This window comes from Homarus americanus, unplaced genomic scaffold (assembly GCF_018991925.1).
Source record: "Homarus americanus isolate GMGI-L3 unplaced genomic scaffold, GMGI_Hamer_2.0 scaffold54443, whole genome shotgun sequence".
Taxonomy (NCBI): Eukaryota; Metazoa; Arthropoda; class Malacostraca; order Decapoda; family Nephropidae; genus Homarus; species Homarus americanus.
In genome coordinates, this window is record NW_024750852.1 from 4,951,609 (window position 1) to 4,973,741 (window position 22,133).

At 40.4% G+C, this 22,133-nt stretch overlaps 1 protein-coding gene across 1 annotated transcript in view; it reads left to right on the forward strand.

Annotated features, from left to right (window-relative positions):
- Nucleotides 1–21,390, forward strand: part of LOC121854349 — a 43,813-nt gene extending 22,423 nt beyond the window's left edge. The window contains exons 3-5 of the mRNA XM_042348955.1: nucleotides 6,955–7,097; nucleotides 17,679–17,817; nucleotides 19,036–21,390. Of these exons, the coding sequence (XP_042204889.1) occupies nucleotides 6,955–7,097; nucleotides 17,679–17,817; nucleotides 19,036–19,282 (529 nt within the window). The 3' untranslated portion in view covers nucleotides 19,283–21,390. The remainder of the gene's footprint in view (nucleotides 1–6,954; nucleotides 7,098–17,678; nucleotides 17,818–19,035) is intronic.
- The last annotated feature ends 743 nt before the right edge of the window (nucleotides 21,391–22,133 follow it).

Below are 22,133 nucleotides of genomic sequence, written 5' to 3' on the forward strand. Positions count from 1 at the left end.
GGAAAAAGATTTCTTTCAAAGCCGCTGAGGCACAAAAATTTTTCTTTGTGAATGTGTAGAGCCGCGAACAATGACCCAACCAGTAGGAACCAACCCACACAGTAAGTCCCACTGAATGCGACCATCAGCAAGGCAGATAATTACTTAATAACGAGTCAGGTGATACTATGGAGGGTCAGGGGAAAACTATCACAGTAAAGATAATACAATAAGTGTTGAAGTTAGTGGATTCAGCACGACAGGGATTTGTGATGTCACGTCGCTTACTTAATGTTCTTGTGGGTGAAGCGAGAAGAGTTAAGAACGTGATAATGGTTGACTGTGGCAGATTACTGACCCTTACTGACGTGGACAGTAAGATGGGGTAGTTACAGATGATGCATTGACGAGGAGTAACCCGGAGGAGCTTTGGTCGTTACGGGAGACAAGAATAACGAACTACCGCCTTACATTACCCCGTCATGACCGGAACTTACTCATGAATTTTAATAAAAAATTACGACCCAGGAAAATGAACTCATCGAGGAAAAAACAAAGGAAAACGGGAAAATAGACTCAAATTCGAGGAAAACGCAAAACTCAAGAGAAAAATGGACTCGGGATACGGTAAAAACAGAGGAATCTAGGAAAATGGACTCCGGATCGTGGAAAAACAAATAAAAACATGAAATTGGAGTCATGCTCGAGGAAAACACATAAAAACTCAAGTAAAATGACTCAGATAACACACAGGAATCCAGGAAAATGGACTCAGCCTCAAGAAAAACACAACAAATCAGAAAAAGGGACTCGGGAGACACGGGAATCAAGGAAATGGGACTCAGCATCAAGGAAAACTATATCACGTTACATTAATAATAATAAAAAAAAATGAAGCATTAAATCCCTAGAACTAAAATACTCATTTGGCTATCACGATATAAATAACATCTTCTCGTGGCACAGTAATCACACGTAATTCTCAATGGCAGGTAATCAAAGTCCTTTCCCATCCACTCTGAATTATATGATCTGGTTTATGAACTTTTTTTACTATCTAATCCTCTAATAGTCTCGTACGAGGAGTTATATGGTTACTGAGGCACTTTACTGGTAGTGTAAAATTCAAAAGACACTGAGTTACTGTATCAGCAATAAGGAATTACCTTTATATTCATCGGTCGTCAACAGCATGATAGACGCAGCTCGCCTTTGAGCTGACAGGTACCGACGTGCAAGTCCACTCGACGCCTGGGTATCGCTCTCACTGCTCGCGTCAAAGGGCTAAAATGAATTCGATTTGCATACTCAACCATCTGCTCTAGACAGGGTGGAGAGAAATGGACTGGCCAGCGTTGATGAAATGACTTACTGTTATGAGAGTGTTATTGGTAAACCTCGGTAACAGCTGGCTTCTATTGACTACTTGACCTGGCTCATTTAAAAGTTATCCTAAATACACGTAAACTATACTGAAATTAGTTACATCTCGTTAATCTAAACCAGCTGCAGTTCGTTCTGTCAATTAATAGTCTTAACTGATGATGTGGCTCTTGTGAAGGCTCGGTTAAATGCAGATAGACTAGATCTGACAGACACACACACACACACACACACACACACACACCAGAAGTTGATAGCCGACAGCTTACAGTTACTGGTTAGTGTATTAACAGTTAACAGCAGGGGGTATGAGAGCTCGAGTGAACCCTCCTGGGCGACGTCATGTTACCTGGAGTTCCAACCACGAGTGTCTGGTGATGGCGGCTGAACGGCTCACCTAAATGTTATAATGTAAAAACAATAAGTTAACAGGACGATGATGGTGAATGTTACAGACACCATCATCGTAGAGGAGAGGTATTCGTGTGTGTGTGTGTGTGAGTGTGTGTGTGAGTGTGTGTGTGTGTGTGTGTGTGTGTGTGTGTGTGTGTGTGTGTGTGTGTGTGTGTGTGTGTGTGTGTGTGTGTGTGCTTAAGAAACAGACGACGCCATGTTTTATTGATAAAGTTAATGACGATCAATATGTCCCTATTTCATATTACACAAAAGATAATAAGTTGATTTTCTGGTCGATGAAGCCAGGCAACAAACACCCGCCATTACCCTGGGCGGCATCATGTAACCGCGTATATGCATTACCCTAATTGGGTTCTTGGAAGCTCCTCTTTCATGTTAACAGTGAAATGCTGCCCATTTATATAATGATACTCTACTGTGGGAAAGCTGCTTAAACTAGAGCCAAAAATTAAATGAACACAATGAGAAATTAGAATTCGGAACAATGAACATATTAATAAAACAAAGGCTTAACCAACATTTTATAATAATAATCCAGGTCGTGTATAACAAAACCTGGTATATCTGTTACAGTCAACCTGTGTAATCAGTTATTTAGTGAAATAACCGGAATTTTTTAATTAATCACCAAAGTGAACATTAAAATTTGGACTCAATTTAGGTTAGGTTAGGTTAGCTTAGGAACAATTATTTCGCAAAGAAATTAATTGTTGTCGGTCATTTGGTAAAATAACACATTAACACAGGTTGACTGACTGTAACTATATATATATACACACACAATAATAATGACTTATAAGGTGGATAGTTGAACGTTTGGCCCACCACTGTAGATCTACATGGCGACTTACATAAAACTAATAAATATCGTAGGATTTAATTGTATGTGTGTACAATAACCAGCTCCGCAACACAAACGATAATAATTCACTAATCATCGTTTCTCTACACAGGAAGAGTAACAGTCACCACAATTTGCTACAGTGAACCGAAAATACTACCATGCAAGTCAGCCGTATTCACTCACCACTACCACTACTATTAACCCACCAAGGCATATTAACTTAGCCTAGATTATATAAGAAGACAAATTTTTCGTATCATCTTAAAACAAATATCTAAAGTCAGGTTTGTAAATTCCATTATTCACTTGGGAGAACCTCGGTGTGTAGGGTAGTGGGTGTAGCTTGAGGGAGTGGCGGTAATGTAGTAGGCCGAGACGAAGGAAAGTATTGTTCATATCAGACCACACGACCCAGAGCCCCACTGAGACTTGGAGTTATTTTCCTACCTCTGGCTTACTGTCTGGAGTTTATTTTAAAAAGTTAGTATTGTTTCGACCCACAAACATTAACTTTAAGGAATTAATGATTTTTTTTTTGCTTGATGCGCTGCGTCGTAACTCATTGCTGGTGACTGATATTACTGTTAACATTCCCACAAGAAATTTATTTCCTCTTTATATTTATTCTCCAGATTACTCATGTGATCATCGAGTACTATACGTGTTACTCTTTGTATACACAATACATAACCCACACACACCAAAAAAAATATTGGAGAATTTGTGTTCTGTAATGTTGAACTGTAACTCGCAGTTTTAGAGTTAGTAAATTTCACCAGTATGTGAGTAATGTTATCCCATAGTGATGTGTAAATTGCAGTATTTGGTAAGGGTTGTAAGCCTGTTGTATTAAATCTAAATTTGTAATTGAATATGTTAACTAGGGGGCAGGTCAGGTTATTTTATTATGTAATTTACTAAAGCTACATACACTCCCCTAACCTTGACTGGCTAATAGACACGTTTTTTTATGCAAATCGTATTCATGACCGGATTAATTAAGGTAATAGTTTGTATCAACACATAACTCGCTTTTATCAGGACAACAAAAAATTTTGGGCAGGTTTTAGTGAAAAAAAACACTAACTAAACATTTCCAACCTCATGTGGCCAGAGGTTAACTATCACTGTATTGTAGGTCAGAGAAACAGAGTCTGGGTAACCATTCAAACTAGCGTAAAACTTACACATCCAATAATCCAATGTAGTGGACATGGTGAACCAAATGATGGAACACACCGAGGCTTTAGATGTGTAGTGTGTTCAAGGGGATTGTGCACAGTATAAGGAACAAGTGTTGGTTGAGCCTTGGCCGGGGAATATTGAAACCTGGCGGATTATACTGAAAACGTGACTACATCTGGCCAGTTGGTATGTCTGACGAGATAAAAGCTTCGAGTTGGTCAACGAATGATGGTTCGAATACTATTACTGTATAATGATAATAATGATTGATCATCTGAGAAAGTAAGTCATTATGTGAATCACTGGTATAGCCTGAGCTCCCTTAAAGGTTCCACAGGTCTGCTAACAGTTTACGAAGTACAGTATTACCCTGACTGTTTCATCTCATTGGGGTCGACACTGCTTCATTTTGAGCGGAAGCTAAATTTTGACCCCGACTGTACACTGATGGTTCAACCTTTACGCGGATGTATTCACCAAAAATTAGGAAGATAGTTTTTTCTTAGACTGTACACACACATCATAGGACTTTATAAACAACCTGGGAAGATCTGGTTAATTATTTCATGATATTACAGGAAAACTAATGTGTAGAGTTGACAAAGAGAAGAGACCTTGGGAAAAGAGAGAGAGAGAGAGAGAGAGAGAGAGAGAGAGAGAGAGAGAGAGAGAGAGAGAGAGAGAGAGAGAGAGAGAGAGAGAGAGAGAGGAAGCTGAGCAAAAAAGGAATGAGAAGAAAGAATTTATAAGGCTGAGAAACAAAAAGAGAAAAAACAAAAAAATAATAAAATAAAATAAAAAATTCTAGAAATACAAAAACAAACAAACACACACAATACAAAAACATAAAAAAAAGGACAAACAGACACAGACAAATAATGACAAAATACAAGGACACATTTATTACCGTAATGAATTATTGAGTGAGAGTGGGAGGCGAGACAACACAGGGAGTGGGCGCATAAGACGTCACAGGGAGAGAGAATTACCTGATGCATGGGCAGTGATAAAAGATATTTGGAGGTGGAAAAAATAATAAAATAGAAATAACAGAGAGAGAAAAATGTTGATAAGTGGAGGGAGTGTGCAAATATAAGTGGAGGGAGTGTGCAAATATAAGTGGAGGGAGTGTGCAAATATAAGTGGAGGGGTGTGCAAATATAAGTGGAGGGAGTGTGCAAATATAAGTGGAGGGAGTGTGCAAATATAAGTGGAGGGAGTGTAAGTATAGAGGGGTGTAAATATAAGTGGAGGGTGTGACTGTAAAATATAAGTAGAAATTATGAGGAGTTAGTGTTAATAGTATTTGCAGTAGTGTTCTTAGTAGTAATGGTAGAAGTAGTATTAGTAGTGATGTAGTAGTAATGATGGTTGTATTATTATTATTATTAGTAGTAGTAGTAGTAGTATAATAGTAATAATATTGGTATTTAATATACTGTATAAGATATTACAGTAATAGTAGTAATAGTAGCCGCAGTAATGAAGAGTCGTATATAAAAAACATTCCACAAATACTTCACTATAAAAAACCACATTAATACTCAAACCCGGGAAATAAAATGTTGAAACGAAAATGAAATTTAATCTGGTTTAGAGGGTCAAAAGAACATAAGCTCCAAATCCATTATTATTATTATGCGTAAAATACACAGAAAAGTTTACATACACGTGCGAGGAAAATTACAATGTGAAATCAGAAGCGGAATAAATGCTGTTTAGCTCTGCAGGGATCATAATTTAAATGGTTGTTGTGTGAAATTATGAAAATGGACTTATAATTGATATAGTTCAGGGAAAAGTATTTATAGAACGTAGAAATATCATGAATATATATTATGGATGGATTGTAAATAATAATAATAATAATAATAATAATAATAATAATAATAATAATAATAATAATAATAATAACAACAACTTAGGGTACAACTATTACTGTGTTAAATTGAGCACCTCTAATTACCTACACTATACCCGCCTCATTACCGGTAATTCTAAAGGGTGTAATATCATACATCTGACTTAACAAAGTGAAGTAATATTGCTACTTCTAAAGGGTCTAGCTATTGCAATATGCAGTTAGTACTACCACATATGATGTTTCTCCATTCGCTGATTATTATCCAAGTTTCTATTAATTATTATCTTTATTGTCTTCCCCTTCAGCCTTCCCTTTGTTGTATCTTTCCCCCAACTCTACTCCACACCCCTCACACCTCCACACCCCCTTGCACCTCCACATCCCCACACCTCCACACCCCCTACACCTCCACGCCCCTCACACCTCCACGTCCCCACACCTCCACGCCCCCACACCTCCACACCCCCACACCCACATCCCTTACACCTCCACACCCCCACACCTCCACGCCCCCTCACACTCCACGCCCCCACACCTCCACGCCCCACACCCACACCCCCCCCCTACACCTCCACATCCCCAGCACCCCACACACACCCCCCCACACCCTCCACGCCCCCTGCACACCCTCCACGCCCCCCACACCTCCACGCCTCCTTCACCCTCCACACCCCCTACACCTCCACACCCCCCCACACCCTCCACACCCCCACACCCCACACCCCCCACCTCCACATCCTTACACCTCCACACCCCCTTCACCTCCACGCCTTCACCTCCACACCCCCCCTACACCTCCACATCCCCACACCCCACACCCCACACCTCCACGCCCTACACCTCCACACCCCCACACCTCCACACCCCCACACACCCCCCACACCCCCCACACCCACGCCCCCCACACTCCACGCCCCACACTCCACATCCCCCCAGCACACCCACGCCCCCACACCTCCACGCCCCCACACCTCCACACCCCCACACCTCCACGCCCCCACACCCACACCCCTGCACCCCATGCCCCCACCCACAACCCCTACACCTCCACACCCCACCAGCCCCCCACACCTCCACACCCCTCACACCCTCCACGCCCCCACACCCCACGCCCTACACCTCCACATCCCCCACACCTCCACGCCCCCACACCTCCACACCCCCACACCTCCACGCCCCCACACCTCCACGCCCCCTTCACCTCCACGCCTCCTTCACCTCCACACCCCCTTCTCTACCTCACAGCACTTAACCTCACCTCCATCTTCTCTTCCCCCTACAGAGCGTTCAAGAAAGGCATGCAGTGTGTCGACGGCTACACGGCACAATGTCTCTCTGAAGTGGAGCGAGCGGGACTGGAGGAACACCTGAAGGGAGCCCGCAGCACCCTGGCCTTCCTCTGTGATGACCCCGTCTTCCAGAAAGGTCAGTCCTACACCTGTCATGAACCACCTGTTATGATCCACCTGCCATGAGACACCCTCCATGAGACACCTGCCATGAGACACCTGGTATGAGACACCTGCCATACTATCATGGTGTTAAAGTCACCCATATTAATGTTCAGATATAATTTGCGTTTTCTGTGTTACTTTATTAACTCGCCAATACTCTACCAATATGGACTCCTTTACCCATCAGCTGTCTTGTTCTCCATCACTGTGCCTCCATAAGTTAGTCTTTAGTTTCTGGTAAAGAGAGATATTATTATTCTTAGCAAGGCGGAGTCGACACAGTTATCAGAAACACACTCGATGGGGGACAGTGTTACCAGAGCGAGGCAAGTGTGCGTGGGATGGGAAATAATACCCACGGAGACACTATTGCCAGAACCAGGAAAGTGTGAAAGCCGGAGGAAATAATATCCACGGGGAGACTGCTGCCAGAACCAGCCAGGTGTAATGGACAGAGGAAATGGTCTCTCTCTCTCTCTCTCTCTCTCTCTCTCTCTCTCTCTCTCTCTCTCTCTCTCTCTCTTCGTATTTCAGATCTAGTGATGAAGTTTATAGAATCTGTTTTTAATGAAAGTAATAATTAATCTTGTCTTTCTGCCTTCTCTCTACACTAATGATAAAAGTAATAATGATATAATAAAGTTTGTAATACAGCATTGGTAATTAATATTTCTATAATACTAATAACCATAATTATTAATCCATTCAAAGTATCTGTTCGCCCGGTGTGAGTGAGTGAGCTTAAAGTCGAGCTCTTGTTAATGTGTGATATGTGGGTCGATACTTCCTCGAGGTTGATCTTATGGGTTTAGCCTTAAGAGAAAATCAACGCCATATCGTACACCCGCCACCACAGTCAGCTATGAGTCGTGTGAGGGAGGGAGGGAGAAAGGGAGGGAGGGAGAAAGGGAAGGAGGGAGAAAGAGAGGGAGGGAGAGAGGGAAGAGCTCCAGAGAACTGCCAGTCATCCCGTTCTTATATATTGTACTGCACTAAGATCACATCAATGTTGATAGATATGGATTAACGAAGATTAAAAAAATATCTTGGTTGTTGGACAGGTACAAACGTCACTTACAAATGGAATCAAAGTTAATAATAATAATAATAATAATAATAATAATAATAATAATAATAATAATAATAATAATAACAAGAAAACCCAGACCAAAAAAATCCAGGAAGTTACATAATTCTCAAATTTGCAGAAGGTTAAACTTATGGGATCAATAGCCACTAATTAGTAGACCTGTACAAGTTTGTTTACAAAAAAAAAATTGGGGGCAGAAAATGTAGAGATGTAAGTTTAACCCGAGTAAAACGCTGAAAGGTTTGCTCAGACGGATGATTCTCATTAAAAAGAACTTGAAAAGGCTAATTGGTGAGTTTCCTTTTGAAATGGTAAAGGATCGAGAAAAGTGAAGTGAAGAAAGGGGGCGAGGACGTGGAGAGTGACAGCAGGAAGAAGAGGAGACAAAGGTGATAAAAATACAGAGAAAGAAGATAACTAGGGGATAATGAGAGAGAGAGAGAGAGAGAGGAGGGGGAAAGAAATTACATGTCAGTACACACACTATATACATTTGTTTGAATCGTGTTTATATATATATATTTCTATCATTAACTGTTAAATCTAGTAAGAGAGCAATATCTCTTCCACACACACACACACACACACACACACACACACACACACACACACACACTCACACTCTACACTCACCGCCTTCTTCTCAACCTCATTATTTCTTCACTACATTTAGCTATGATCCTCCTTCTCTGTCACACCAAAGCCCTCAAATAACTCTCTGGTTTACTTCTAACACTTCACACAACCACCTCCTACTCACCCCCTCACAATAATAATAATTCCCCTACCACTACAATATCCTCTCTTTTCTATTCAACTTTTATTTGTTAACTGCTATTTGCTCCTCTTTCATTATACTACAGAGTTGATAAAAAAAGGAGACAATATTTACTCACTGTCAACCCTTCACCTGGCAATATCTCCCTCATTAGATTCTCCCTGTACCTGTTTGTTTCTGCCTGTATGTATTTCCTACGCAATCCTCTCCACAATCCTCTTTAAATCCTCTTCAAACCCTCTTCAAACCCTCTCCACAACCCTCTCCACAACCCTCTCCACAACCCCCTGGCTATATACTAATTTTTTTTTAAAGCAGTTATTCAGATCTTCTCAGAATTTCTCTTTTTTTTTCCATCTCTCTCAATCCCACACCTCAATGAATACACGTTCTTTATTATATACCAACTCTTATACACACTACTTCTATTAAAATCTAAAATATCCAGTAACTTGTTTATTCAATTCCAAAAATCTCATTACTTACCTTTTATATAAAATCAGCTTTTGTCTTTTTTTCAGAAACTTTTGAGGTTTGTAGAGCTTAGTTCACCTTACCTCAGTTCTCCTCCAGGTGTTAATTATTATTTTTACGTCTTCCCAAGGTTTCTGTTGTTGTTGTTAATTGAATTTTTAAATAAAACTTATATCTTCATTGTGACAGGGATCACATACACACACACACACACACACACACACACACACACACACACACAGTATTGTTTTAATTGAGCACAAAGAGGGATTACTAGCTTGATCTCGAACAACCAGCCCTCACCCCACTCCTGACAACTCGCCCTCACCTCATTCCCGATCGCCAGCCCTCACACCAACACAACAACAACAATAATAATAATAATAATAATAATAATAATAATAATGATAATGATAATGATAATAATAATAATAATAATAATAATAATAATAATAATAATAATAATAATAATAATAATAATAATAATAATAATAATAACAATAATAATAATAATAATAATAATAATAATAATAATAATGATAATGATAATGATAATGATAATGATAATGATAATAATAATAATAATAATAATAATAATAATAATAATAATAATAATAATAATAATAATAATAATAATAATAATAATAATAATAATAATAATAATAATAATAATAATAATACCACGATCTTGTAAAGTAAAATTACTCTGGGTAAACGAAATCAAATTTCCTATTCACATCACATAAAACTCTTACGACCCTAAACAGCATGAATATAAATTTGGATTAAAAAATTCCAACCAAACATTCCAAGTCAGTGACCAGCTCAACACAGGGATGACTTGACCACAGTCTATTGATACTTGCTTCAGGTCACTACACACTAATCGATTATCATGGAAGGGGAAGATGTTAATTCCCCTTCAGAATAAACACAGATATTAGAAAAATTACTTAGGGTTGTGTGAGCATGTTTACACAGGAGGGAGCTAGAGAGACAAGAGGGAATGGTTATTTATATAAGGAATAAGAGACATAATAAGAGACAGGGGAGAAGGGATTGTCTCAGTAAGTGTATAAAAGAGGAATGAGAGGCAGGGAAGTAGGAAGAGGTATACGGTAGCAGGAAGAGGAAGAGAGAGGAATGGATGACCACTCATGGTTACTCTAAAGTGTAATTTGGGTAAGGTTGTTGGTGGTGGTGGTGGTGGTGGTGGTGGTGGTGGTGGTGGTGGTGGTGGTGGTGTGGTGGTTGTGGTGTGGTGGTTGTGGTAAAAATTAGGAATTGTTTTTGTTATCTGGTGTTCGAGTGTCTGGTTGTCTGATGTCCCAGTGTCTTGATGTCCAAATATCTCGTTGTCTGAATCTATACCTGTGTTAGCCAACTCACTCATAACCGCTTCCCTCGATACAGACATCCTTATAAACATCATTAAATAAACTGTACAAAACACAACGTCAACATCATTCCCCATAACATAGGTCAAGGTCATAGCGTGGAAGGTCAAAGGTCATGGTCATTAACGGGGTATAATAGTGCGGTGGTTGAGCGGATGTGGCGACGGGTGGGGACGGGTGTGGGAGGGTGTAGGCGGGTGTGGGCAGGCGGGTGTGGTCAGGTGTGGGCGGGTGTGAGCAGGTGTGGGAAAGTGTGGGCAGGTAGGGGTGGGTGTGGACAGATGTGGGTGGGTGTGGGTAGGTGTGGGTGGGTGTGGGCAAGTGTGGGTGGGTGTGGGCAGGTGTGGGAAGGTGTTATCTCTTACCTGATGTATGTTTATGTTCCTGTACCTTGACGATAAACATATAAGATTACCTCCTCCTCCTCCTCTTCCTGCTCCTCCTCTTCCTCGACTTCCCCCTCCTCAATGAGTCTCCCTTCCCTCTTTATTTTCTCACTTCTCTCCCAACTTTACATCCTCCTCCATTCTTATACTCTCTTATGCCTCCTTTTCTTCTTTGACTTTCCTTTCTCTCCACCCCCCTCCCCTTCTCCTTTTCTCCTCCCTCTCCTTGAATATTTTAATTTTACATCAACTTCTCTTCCTCCCTCTTCTATCCTACCATTCATCCTTCCTCTCCTTCCTCCCCACATCACGCCCTCGTACTTATTTCCTTTACATCCCCACTTTTCTTCCTCCTCGCACTCCTCCTCCTCTCCTAATCAACATCATTAGCGCCACACACGTTAATAACACCTCCAGGAACAGTATTTAACAAGGTTGGGTCTGTGTTTACCTGGTCTGTATCATAACAACTGCTGCTGCTGTAAATCCATGACTATTTAGTACTGAAGAATGGGCGGGTGGGAGTGTAGCCCTATACCCAGGAATAATATCACCTCGGTCTGGCTGTAACCAAGGTACACGATAGCTTGTTACCGGCAGATGTGGATATTTAACAGTTAGATATCACTAACTAGAATACGCTACAGGGAATGAATATAATTGGCTCTATATTCTTTGTTATAATTCGTATTCCTTTTTTGCATTTTATTCAACGGTAAAATTATATCTTCTTCTTTCTTTCTTTCTTTATCTCTATTGTCTCTCATTCTTTCATTTGTTTACTTTCACAACTTTTATTTTCTAGTTTAACTTTTAATCCTTTCTGCCAAACTATAAACAAACAAGGGGTCAATATTGCTATACCTTCACCACCACTATCACCATCATCATCACCATCATCACAATCACCATCATCACCAGCCTTGCATACCCCCAACACAATACATTATTCATAGAGGTGTACAGTTTAGGGCATTTTCTACTTAAAGGGGGAACTATCCACCTCCCTGACCAGCAAGAGTAAGGTTCAAAGCACATACCCTAAATACCAGAATATTAAAGGACCCTAAGATAATATATTCCCCCATTGGATATATGATAAAAAAAACCCACCTAACTAGTTCTTAGTCAACATGTATTCAGAGTTCACATAACACACTAGTATTATATCGTCCATTTATGTATTATTTCACGTAAGAACGATTTTCAGATGTTATTCATGTAAAAAAAAACCTGTTAATTAGTCAAGGTAGAAGGAAAGGCTTATATATCCGTTATCGCGTTACATAATACTAAAACGGAATTTTTAATGAAATTCTCTTACAGGTTTCCCCCACTCCGGTATTTTTCCCCATCACCAATTTTGTTGCACCTTTAACCTTTTCACCAGTGAGACGAGGGAGAGAAAAAAATAATAATTCGTCTCTATAAATAAAAAATATCAGTAACAAGACACTATTATTCCCATTTCTTTCATTAAATTGTAAACGTGCATTTTTTTAATCGTGGCGTTATTCGTTTAACAGGAAGCGTTAAATAGCTGAAATTTTCACGATCTAAAATTCTAAATGTTTAATTCATTTATCCTGGTACAGCACAAAGAGGGAATGTACACTACAGTTCTCGATGGATTTTGGTGAATGTATAAATAATCGTAAATCGTTGTTTTCTTTAATTTTTCTTGATTTACCTTATAATTGTCCTCACAACACTTCGTTCTTCCCTTGGCTTCCTTAATAAGGTCTTGTCTGGTGGAGCCTTGTATATAAACGTGTAGATTACCTTTGCAATTATAATGAGTAACCTGCAACCTATAGCATTAGTATTTCTAGTGTGATGAATATATTTCATAATATAATTGGTGTAATATCATTTACGCGAGGATTAAATACGGCTTATAAAAGTGAGTTATAAACAGGTTGCTGGGTATTTCACAGTCTGAATTTATAGACAGGTGTTAAGTTTATGAATTTATGTTGGGTGTGGGGACAGATATTGAATGTTGAACGACATAACAGTCAATATGATCAAAAGATTCTATTGTAGCGTGTTTCTTGTCTCCTCTTACCGCCCCAACCTCCTCAACCACAAGAGCTTTCTGGGGTTGTCCTCTGCTTAAAAATATCAGTTTCATGTAGTAATGCAGAATAAAAGCACTACTCTAATGTAACAAACCATTAGAGCGTTATATTACTGATTTAATACGTAAACAGAATGAATATTAAAATAAACAAAATAAAGATGATGTTAGTTTTTGAAATCCCATCGCCTGTGAAGATTAGGTTAGTCCCCCGGCCGTCCTCTGGGAAGAGCCGCTTTTGCAACTTCCACAACTCATCGAAAATTTAAGCAAGTTTTGGAATGTAATCGTGTTGGCCGCCAGCCTGAGGTGAGGGAGAGCCACGCCCACACCACGTCCTCACCGCTTACCCTTTCTCTCTGTCTCTCTTTGTATCAGCTTTTCTGTCTGTCCCTAGAACACACCACCATCTAGGAGTACAAGAATCACACCTAGAAATCATTACAGTACAGGACGTCACGTTACATGTTACTTTTGCTACAATAAAGTAACACGACCTGGACCTTTGACCTTAATCGTCTTATGGAACATCTTTTAGTATAATTATCCAGATGAGGCTCCATTAATCCCGTGAAGCCCTGCAATAATATCCGGCCTTCAGAGTGCAGGTGATTCAGCGTCTTTTCCTTAGTCTTTTGTTACCTAAATCACCTCCACTCTGTAGGCCGGATATTATTGCAGGGCTTCACGAGATTTATGGAGCCTCGGGTAAATGACACGATGATGATGGTAATAACTATACTGCAACCCATCACAGTGACTCTATATCATTAATTAACACGAGTGATGATGTACCGTGTGCACAGAGGAGCCTCACCTGTACCTCACCGTGCCTCATATATACAGCAATATTGTCCTCACCCGTGGAAGACTTAACACATCATCAAGTGAGGACAAAGAAATGTAAAAAAAGGACAAACAGACAGAATCCCTGAGAAGAATATAATTATCCATCAACTAATATTCAAACGATTCGTGCATTACCTTACCAATCGTTAGTAAACTACAACAACCTTAAACAATTAACAGTGACCATAACTGCACACATGGAAAAATAACACGAAAAAACTATAAAAGATTATTTCTACCTAGCTCAATGTAAACAAAAGACCCTGGAGCAAACAAGACAAAAGCTACATCCTCCGTAGCTTTATATCCTGGTGTGTTTACTTGTACTGAAAACAAAAAAAATATCAAATGGAAAACAAATATTGTCTTTGTACTTCAAGGTCACAGGCTATACAGTTTGATGACTTTTTCTGGCCTGGTGTTTTATTTTTATGTTTTCTCAGTTGTCTTTCTATGCCTGAGGTTATCGCCTTCTGTGTTAATGAAAAGACATCAACAGCTCGTCCCAATTAGAGTAAAAGAGACTGAGAGACCTCTTATAAACGTCCGTACGTAGAGAGAGACATAGATGAAAATAGATAACGAAACAGAAAAAAGACGAATGGATAATTGAACGAAGAAACACTGGAAAAACAGAATTGTTAGAAATAAAAAAAATAACGAAGTCTCCTTTATCAGCACGTCTGACACACCAAGAACAACCATGCAAGTGGAACACGTTAAGGTGTTTAGGATTTTTCCTCCACCATCCACCCCACCTGAGAAGCTAAACCTCCTCGTCCTAAGAGGGATAAGCTGCAATATCATCTTTCCAGGGATCGAGGGGGAACCAAGTACCGTCACAAAGCAAGGAAAACCCCCAGAGGACGTTACCAAAATGAACCAGAAAACCGAACGACATTAACACTCAGAACCAATAAGATCAGGAGCAGTATTGTGAGAGAAAAAAAAGTAGAAGACTGAGGCGACACTTGTTTATTAGACTGTACGTTTGTGTATTTTTGACGATGATGCACACAAAAATATAGCATTGAATTTCCTTTTGGATTTTTTTCATAACCTTGGAAAAAGTTATTCAGATTTTGTAAACACCAACATCAATCTTCATGACACTTTGACATTTCTTCCTCAACATCGCTCTACAGGTTCTAAAGAAATATATCCTCAGGTATTGTATGAGAGGTTACGGTCTGTTTCATTTCTAGTAAGCCTCTGTGTGTAGAATGGGATCACCTGAAGACCAAACACCCTAGCTTAATTTACCTGAAGACTTAAACCCCCCGAACGCTAACCTAACGTAACTGAACCTACCCTACCCAAACCTAATCTAACCTAACCTGACCCTACCTAACCAAGCCTAACCTAACCTAATCTACCCAACGATAATCTAATCTAACCAAACCCTCCAGCTAGCGTTAAGGTGGTTAATCCTCAGGCAAACAAAACTGGGGTGTCTAACAAGTGTACCATAGTTACTGCCCAGCTTGTGTCTACAGTAGTGCTAAGCAGGTGCTGGTCATCTCTTCATAAAGGTGATAGATAACAAAATAAAGTTACAGCAGTTGTTAAATATATAACTTTGAGCTGAGTTTACGATTTACGATAAGGAAAAAAGTTTTAGCCCAGGGTAAATGAGGCGTCAGTCCTGAGGAGGGTTCGGACCTGTCACCCAAAAACACAGAGTTTATGTGTCATGTCATCCACCACATGGAGTTTAAGGTCTAATGCTCAGTTGCAGATGTTAAAGTGTTGAGATGTATACAGTGTTTTGTGTTTGAGTGTTACTAACTGTTTATTGTGTAAGAGTTCATTGTTCAAGTGTACGGTGTTCAGCCTTTTATTCGGTGATAAGATGTTCCGCTTTGTAGGTATGCATGGTATTAACAATCATTATACTGTCTCGTGACTACATAGTTAAAAACGTAAACAGTCAAGGCAGATAATTCATAATGTGCTATGATCCTTCCTGTCCATTTACCACCTGACATTTCCGTTAATTTCTGTTTGAAGATTCTAATGATGTGTGGAGGGTTCTGGTACACGTGATCCATGATAATAGCCCCAGGGAAAGTAATCACGAGACGAACACCTGGTAATCCCCCTTGTAGGTCTTCTAGTGTGGAATTTGACGTGTGGGATGATGCTCCATCTTCCCTCATCCGCTCTCTTCTGTTTTTCTTCAATACTGGCAAAAATTTATCTCGGATTAAATTTTGGTAGTGTTGAAAAGTGAGGGAAAGAAGATTTCCAAGCTATTCCTCGAAGCATAAGAGCTCTACGATGTTCTTTTGGTCCACAGCTCACCACACTGTACCTTTCTCTACACTCAGTAGTTTCTCTGTGGGTGTTCTCACTGGCTCACAACCTCACGTCTTGCTTATTAGCCAGACCACAAAGCCGAGAGTGGGACGCATTACTCAACATGACATTATGCAGGAATGTCTCGTCATTTTCAAGCCTCGTTCTCATTTCTCTGCTAAATCTCAGTCTGGTATTTTAATTTTGTTGTGTTGGCTTTCTAAGTATCTGAACTTTGTATGTACAGAAATTAATATCTTGCACGTAGGTTCCCAACTCTTGTGACAATTACCTTTATGAATTCTGTGGAGAGCGTCAGAAACTTCTCCTGACTCGATCAATGTTTTCCTCACACCTGATGTGTTTGGCAGCCCACTATGGTCTACACCGAGAATTTTAACACTGCCTCTTATTTACCATCTGCCTTTTACTCGTACAACAGTAGTTTGGGTTTGGGTCCTTTGGTTATATGATATTCTCGTTTATAATTACGTTGACTCTACACCGAAGCTTATATGTCTGAATTCCACTCCGCAATCTTCATCCATTACTGCACACTCAGCTCACCTGCCATGATGAACTATGTGGGTAATATAACTTTGGGTGTCTTAACTATATAACCTGAAGATGTAAGAGGAAGCATTAGAATTTGTAGTATTATCAACACACACACACACACACACACACACACACACACACACACACACACACACACACTAAAGCACCACTCAGACATTAAAGTCACAGCCCCTCAGTATGGTCGGTCAGCAAAAAAATAATAAATACAATCCTAAAGGAAAAGCCTCTGACAGTGTTATCATAATCCTGGTGGCAGTGAGAGTGAAGGATGCTGTCAGGGCTTAAGTAATCCCGAAGGAGGAGCCGTCACTACAGGAGGAGGCGGAGGAGGAGATAAAGTTATTTGGGGTCGTTTTACAAGGCACACGAAAGTGATACCGATCCTCTTCTTCACAAAAATTCGTTCGTTTTTTTCCCTTTACGTCTCCCCTGAAACTACCCAATATAGTACGAGTCTCTGTGTAATTTGGCTGCCATCTTTGTCTCGTGTATAAAAAAAAGAGGCAGATAAATAATGTACTTACCTATTCACCAGTTATGAGAAATACATCGACTTAGGAATTATTGGGAGATTTTTTGGACATGGGTTGGAGATGATGACCTATGATGACCTGTCCACAGAGTACCTGTCTCACGGGGTGTGTATCAAGGACATGCAGGAGGACTGGGATCGCTGCCACCTACACTTCAAATATCTCATCAACCAAGAGCATATAAGACTCAACCTCTCCGACGCCAAGAGAGACCATAACATATGCTGGTAAGTGGCACTACACCTGGCCTATACCTGAACACACCTGGCCTGAACACACCTGGCGTATACCTCAACACACCTGGCGTATACCTGAACACACCTGGCGTATACCTGAACACACCTGGCGTATACCTCCTCAACACACCTGGCGTATTCCTCAACACACCTGGCGTATACCTGAACACACCTGGCGTATACCTGAACACACCTGGCGCATACCTACTCGTACACACACACACAGATGGCGCTGTAGTGTAAACCTTCACTCTCCCTGCAGTATTCGTACACACTTACACGTACACGTCAAGCTGATTTACACATCATTTATTACATACATCTTTAAGATTATTAGTTATTATATTTTTGCTATTTTTTTGACTCCGAGGATAAATTCGATTGAATAAAGTATAATATTTCTCCAATAGTGAGGAGGTGAAAAGGATTTGGTCTGTCAGTGTGTTTACTTAAATACCATGAACAATATTGAATAAAAATCAACAATGTTTAATTTACATCAACTACCAGGTGAACACAACAACGTTCTACACATATATATAATAACTTGTGTTTTATCTCTTCATTTTTATTCTCATCTTTCTTGTGGATTAAACTGACTTATGTTATGTTATGTTATGTTATGCTATGTTATGCTATGTTATTAGAGATGTTTAGTGATGAGGTGTGGTCAGTGTGAGTGATCTGTTTTCAGGTGTAATTAAGACAGTGTAGGAACCACATTAACTCCAGATAAAATATACTGAAGATAATGATGAATAGTGACTGACGTGTGTGTGTGTGTGTGTGTGTGTGTGTTACTCATAACTAGTACTCAGCTCTCTCTCTCTCTCTCTCTCTCTCTCTCAAAATTCAATTAATCTTTCTCATGCCATCCAACACTTCCCTTCCATTCCCACCAGTCTCCCTAATCCTTCCTACTCCCCTTAACCCTTCCTACTCTCCCTCACCCCTCATACTCTCCCTCACCCTTCATACTCTCCCTCACCCCTCATACTCTCCCTCACCCTTCATACTCTCCCTCACTCCTCATACTCTCCCTCACCCTTCATACTCTCCCTCACTCCTCATACTCTCCCTCACCCTTCATACTCTCCCTCACTCCTCATACTCTCCCTCACCCCTCATACTCTCCCTCACCCTTCATACTCTCCCTCACTCCTCATACTCTCCCTCATCTCTCATACTCTCTCCCTCTCTCCCTGACAGCATCCGGGCGGGTTTCCTGTCGTGTGTGTACGGTCTGAGTTACCTCAAGTGTGGCAAGACTCAGGCGGTGTTCCTGAAGAAGGTAACAGCGACGCTCTCCTACAGCGACGTCCAACAGGAGAAATGCAGCAAGGTCAAGCTCCGACATTGTTCCTCTGCTCCTCCAGATCTCAGGTCCTCCTGCTGCCTGCTGCTGTTGCTGCTGCTACTGCTGCTTACACTTCGGGAAGGTGGTGCTGTTGCCTAGGCTGTTTCATGTTACTTTTTATGTTTCTGCTGTTTTTGCTACGAGGAGGTCAGGTCAGGTCAGGTCAGGTCAGGAGGATGAAGCCACTGCATAGTTTTATCCACATTGAGTTGATCCTCGCTATCACTACTTCTCTTGAGGGAGAGGCGGGGGACTATGCTGGAGATCCGTACATAAAGACTAAATGAAAGTTATCTGTTGCCTAATGGGACCCCACCATAACATTAGTATTCATACACTGTTTATTTACAGCCTGTTCTGCTAGGTAGATGACCTGTGCATAGTACTGGTACACCGTCTGCTTGTAGTGTTTATTGAGGCTTAATTCTAAAATAATATCATTTCAGAGCATAAAAAAAGGAGTTTAAAAAACACTGGGTTTAAAATAAATGTTGTTGAGTAAGAATTTAAAATAATGGAGAAAAATAAAAGTTAGAGAGATTGTTAATTCCAATATAGAGAAAGAAAAAAAAATACCCAGAAAACTTCATAACAAGTTCAGTAACATTTGTCTTTTAATTTACTTTGCTGAATTATCTGAACTAAGGCATATATGTACCTGTATATGTGCCTTAGTTCAGATAATTCAGCAAAATTACAGGAGTCCAAGCCTTACATTATTACTTAGGTTTCAATTTCTTCAGACTATCACCAAGAAAGGTTTGAGAATAAAGTGTTTTCTATTTTTAATCAACAAGAATCAGTCACTTATTTATCTTAATCTAAATCAATATAGTTTAAGGGAGTTGGTAAGAGAATTATGTAATTAAGTGCAGAGTGAATATTAATTTCATGAGGAAATACTAGAGAACATGAAGGTGTAATTTAGTAAAGATTTTTAGAAATTACACCTATATTTTACTGATGTTTATATACTGTGAAAAGATATAAAGGTGTCTGAGTTCCCAGGTATGAATAAAATCTTTTAGACACGCTATTGGAAAATGTGAAACCGTGTTGATGAAATACACGGTGGAGAGCATCCATTCTCTTTATACTTTACTGTGTATCTCACCACTTTACAGTCAGTGAGCACACATTCTGACAACTGCTTTACAATTAATATGTGATATATTATGTAGTCTTAGAGTGTTAGTCAGTTATTAAGACCGGGTTGAGATGCTATTCCAGTAAATGTTAAGAGACTAGATATTGTATTATTAAGTAGGGTGTGTAATGAGACGTACTGTTGATATCTTGCTGTAGAGATGTTTGAAGGATATTTTACTGTATAAGACTCCAGCTGATGAAACGGTAAAAACCAAACGAAAAATATAACTAAATTTGTTACTACTGTTTTGTGAGTCTCATAGGCATGCCTGGCCGTTACGGACAGTGTGGATACAGTACACTGGACACTTAACCTTCGGGAGGCGACGTGACCGGCACTACACTGCTTTCAAATCCCCAACTTGTAAAGTTAGGCACCAGTTTACAGCTGCCCCATATCGAACCACCATAAAGCAGAAGGTGAGTGCATTATCCACTTGACCGCTATACTCCACCGATTTGTAAAACGCTGACAAATGGCACAATTAAGAACCATTACACAATGGTGCACCAAGCCTGTGTGTGTGTGTGTGTGTGTGTGTGTGTGTGTGTGTGTGTGTGTGTGTGTGTGTGTGTGTGTCGCTAAATTGATAATCGCCAATTAAGCTTTAAAACGCAACTGACGTTTTTGTCACAAAGGGAAACTTTTTTAATTACAACAACTTAATGGATATTAATTCGCTATGGTAAAAAAAACGGTTTTATATAATACGTCATTTACCATCATAAGGTAGCCTAAATTGACCTAAAGTAAGTTAGGTTAGGTTAGGTTATTCATCTATTCATTTATATACTTAATAAATCATCTACATGAACGTCTATGACCACTCAAAAGTTTCCAAAAACATACATAGAGGTTATCGCTACTTCACAATTATCACTTCATGTTTTAGCGTAACATACTTGTCAGGGATTCCATCATCATTACAAAGAAATTTATTTTTTTCCTCAGTGATTTTTTTCGCTGTAAAAATCAAACCTTCATTCACAAACATCCTCCGCCTCGGCTCTCTCTACACGCCTCGCCCCACTCTCTACACGCCACGCCTCTCTCTCTACACGCCGCGCCTTTCTCTACACGCCTCTCTCTCTACACGCCTCGGCTCTCTCTCTACACGCCTCAGCTCTCTCTCTACACGTCACGCCTCTCTCTCTTCACGCCGCGCCTTTCTCTACACGCCTCTCTCTCTAAACGCCTCGGCTCTCTCTAAACGCCTCGCCTCTCTCTACACGCCTCGCCTCTCTCTCAACACGCCTCACCTTTCTCTCTACACGCCTCACCCCTCTCTTTCTACACGCCTCGCCTCTCTCTCTACACGCCTCACCCCTCTCTTTCTACACGCCTCGTGAAAAATGTTGATGAAACGCGAGGTGAGAGATGGGGGAAATATTCATCGAAATTAATAAAAAAATAATAATAATTCCATCTCGTGTCAAGTCTTTTATCTGGGCTTTTGTCCCCTCCCATCAAGGTCTAATTTCCGCCTCTTTTTTATTGGTTTGGGAAGAGGTGATGAGAGGGGAGGGAGAGGTGGGAAGAAGGGGGGAGGGGGAGAGGTGATGAGAGGGGAGGGGGAGAGGTGGGAAGAAGGGAGGGAGGCAGAGAGGGCAGGGAGGAAGAGCAAGAAGTGAGGGGGCGGGTGAGTTGTAATTTTGAGGGGGAGGAGAAAGGGATGAAAGGGAGACATGAGGTGAGAGAAAAGGGATGAGAGGTGAGGGGAAGGTGATGAGGGGTGAGGGGTGGAAGAGGTACTGTACGTGGAATTTCAATAAATATTTTTTTTTCGGAATTCAGATTAAA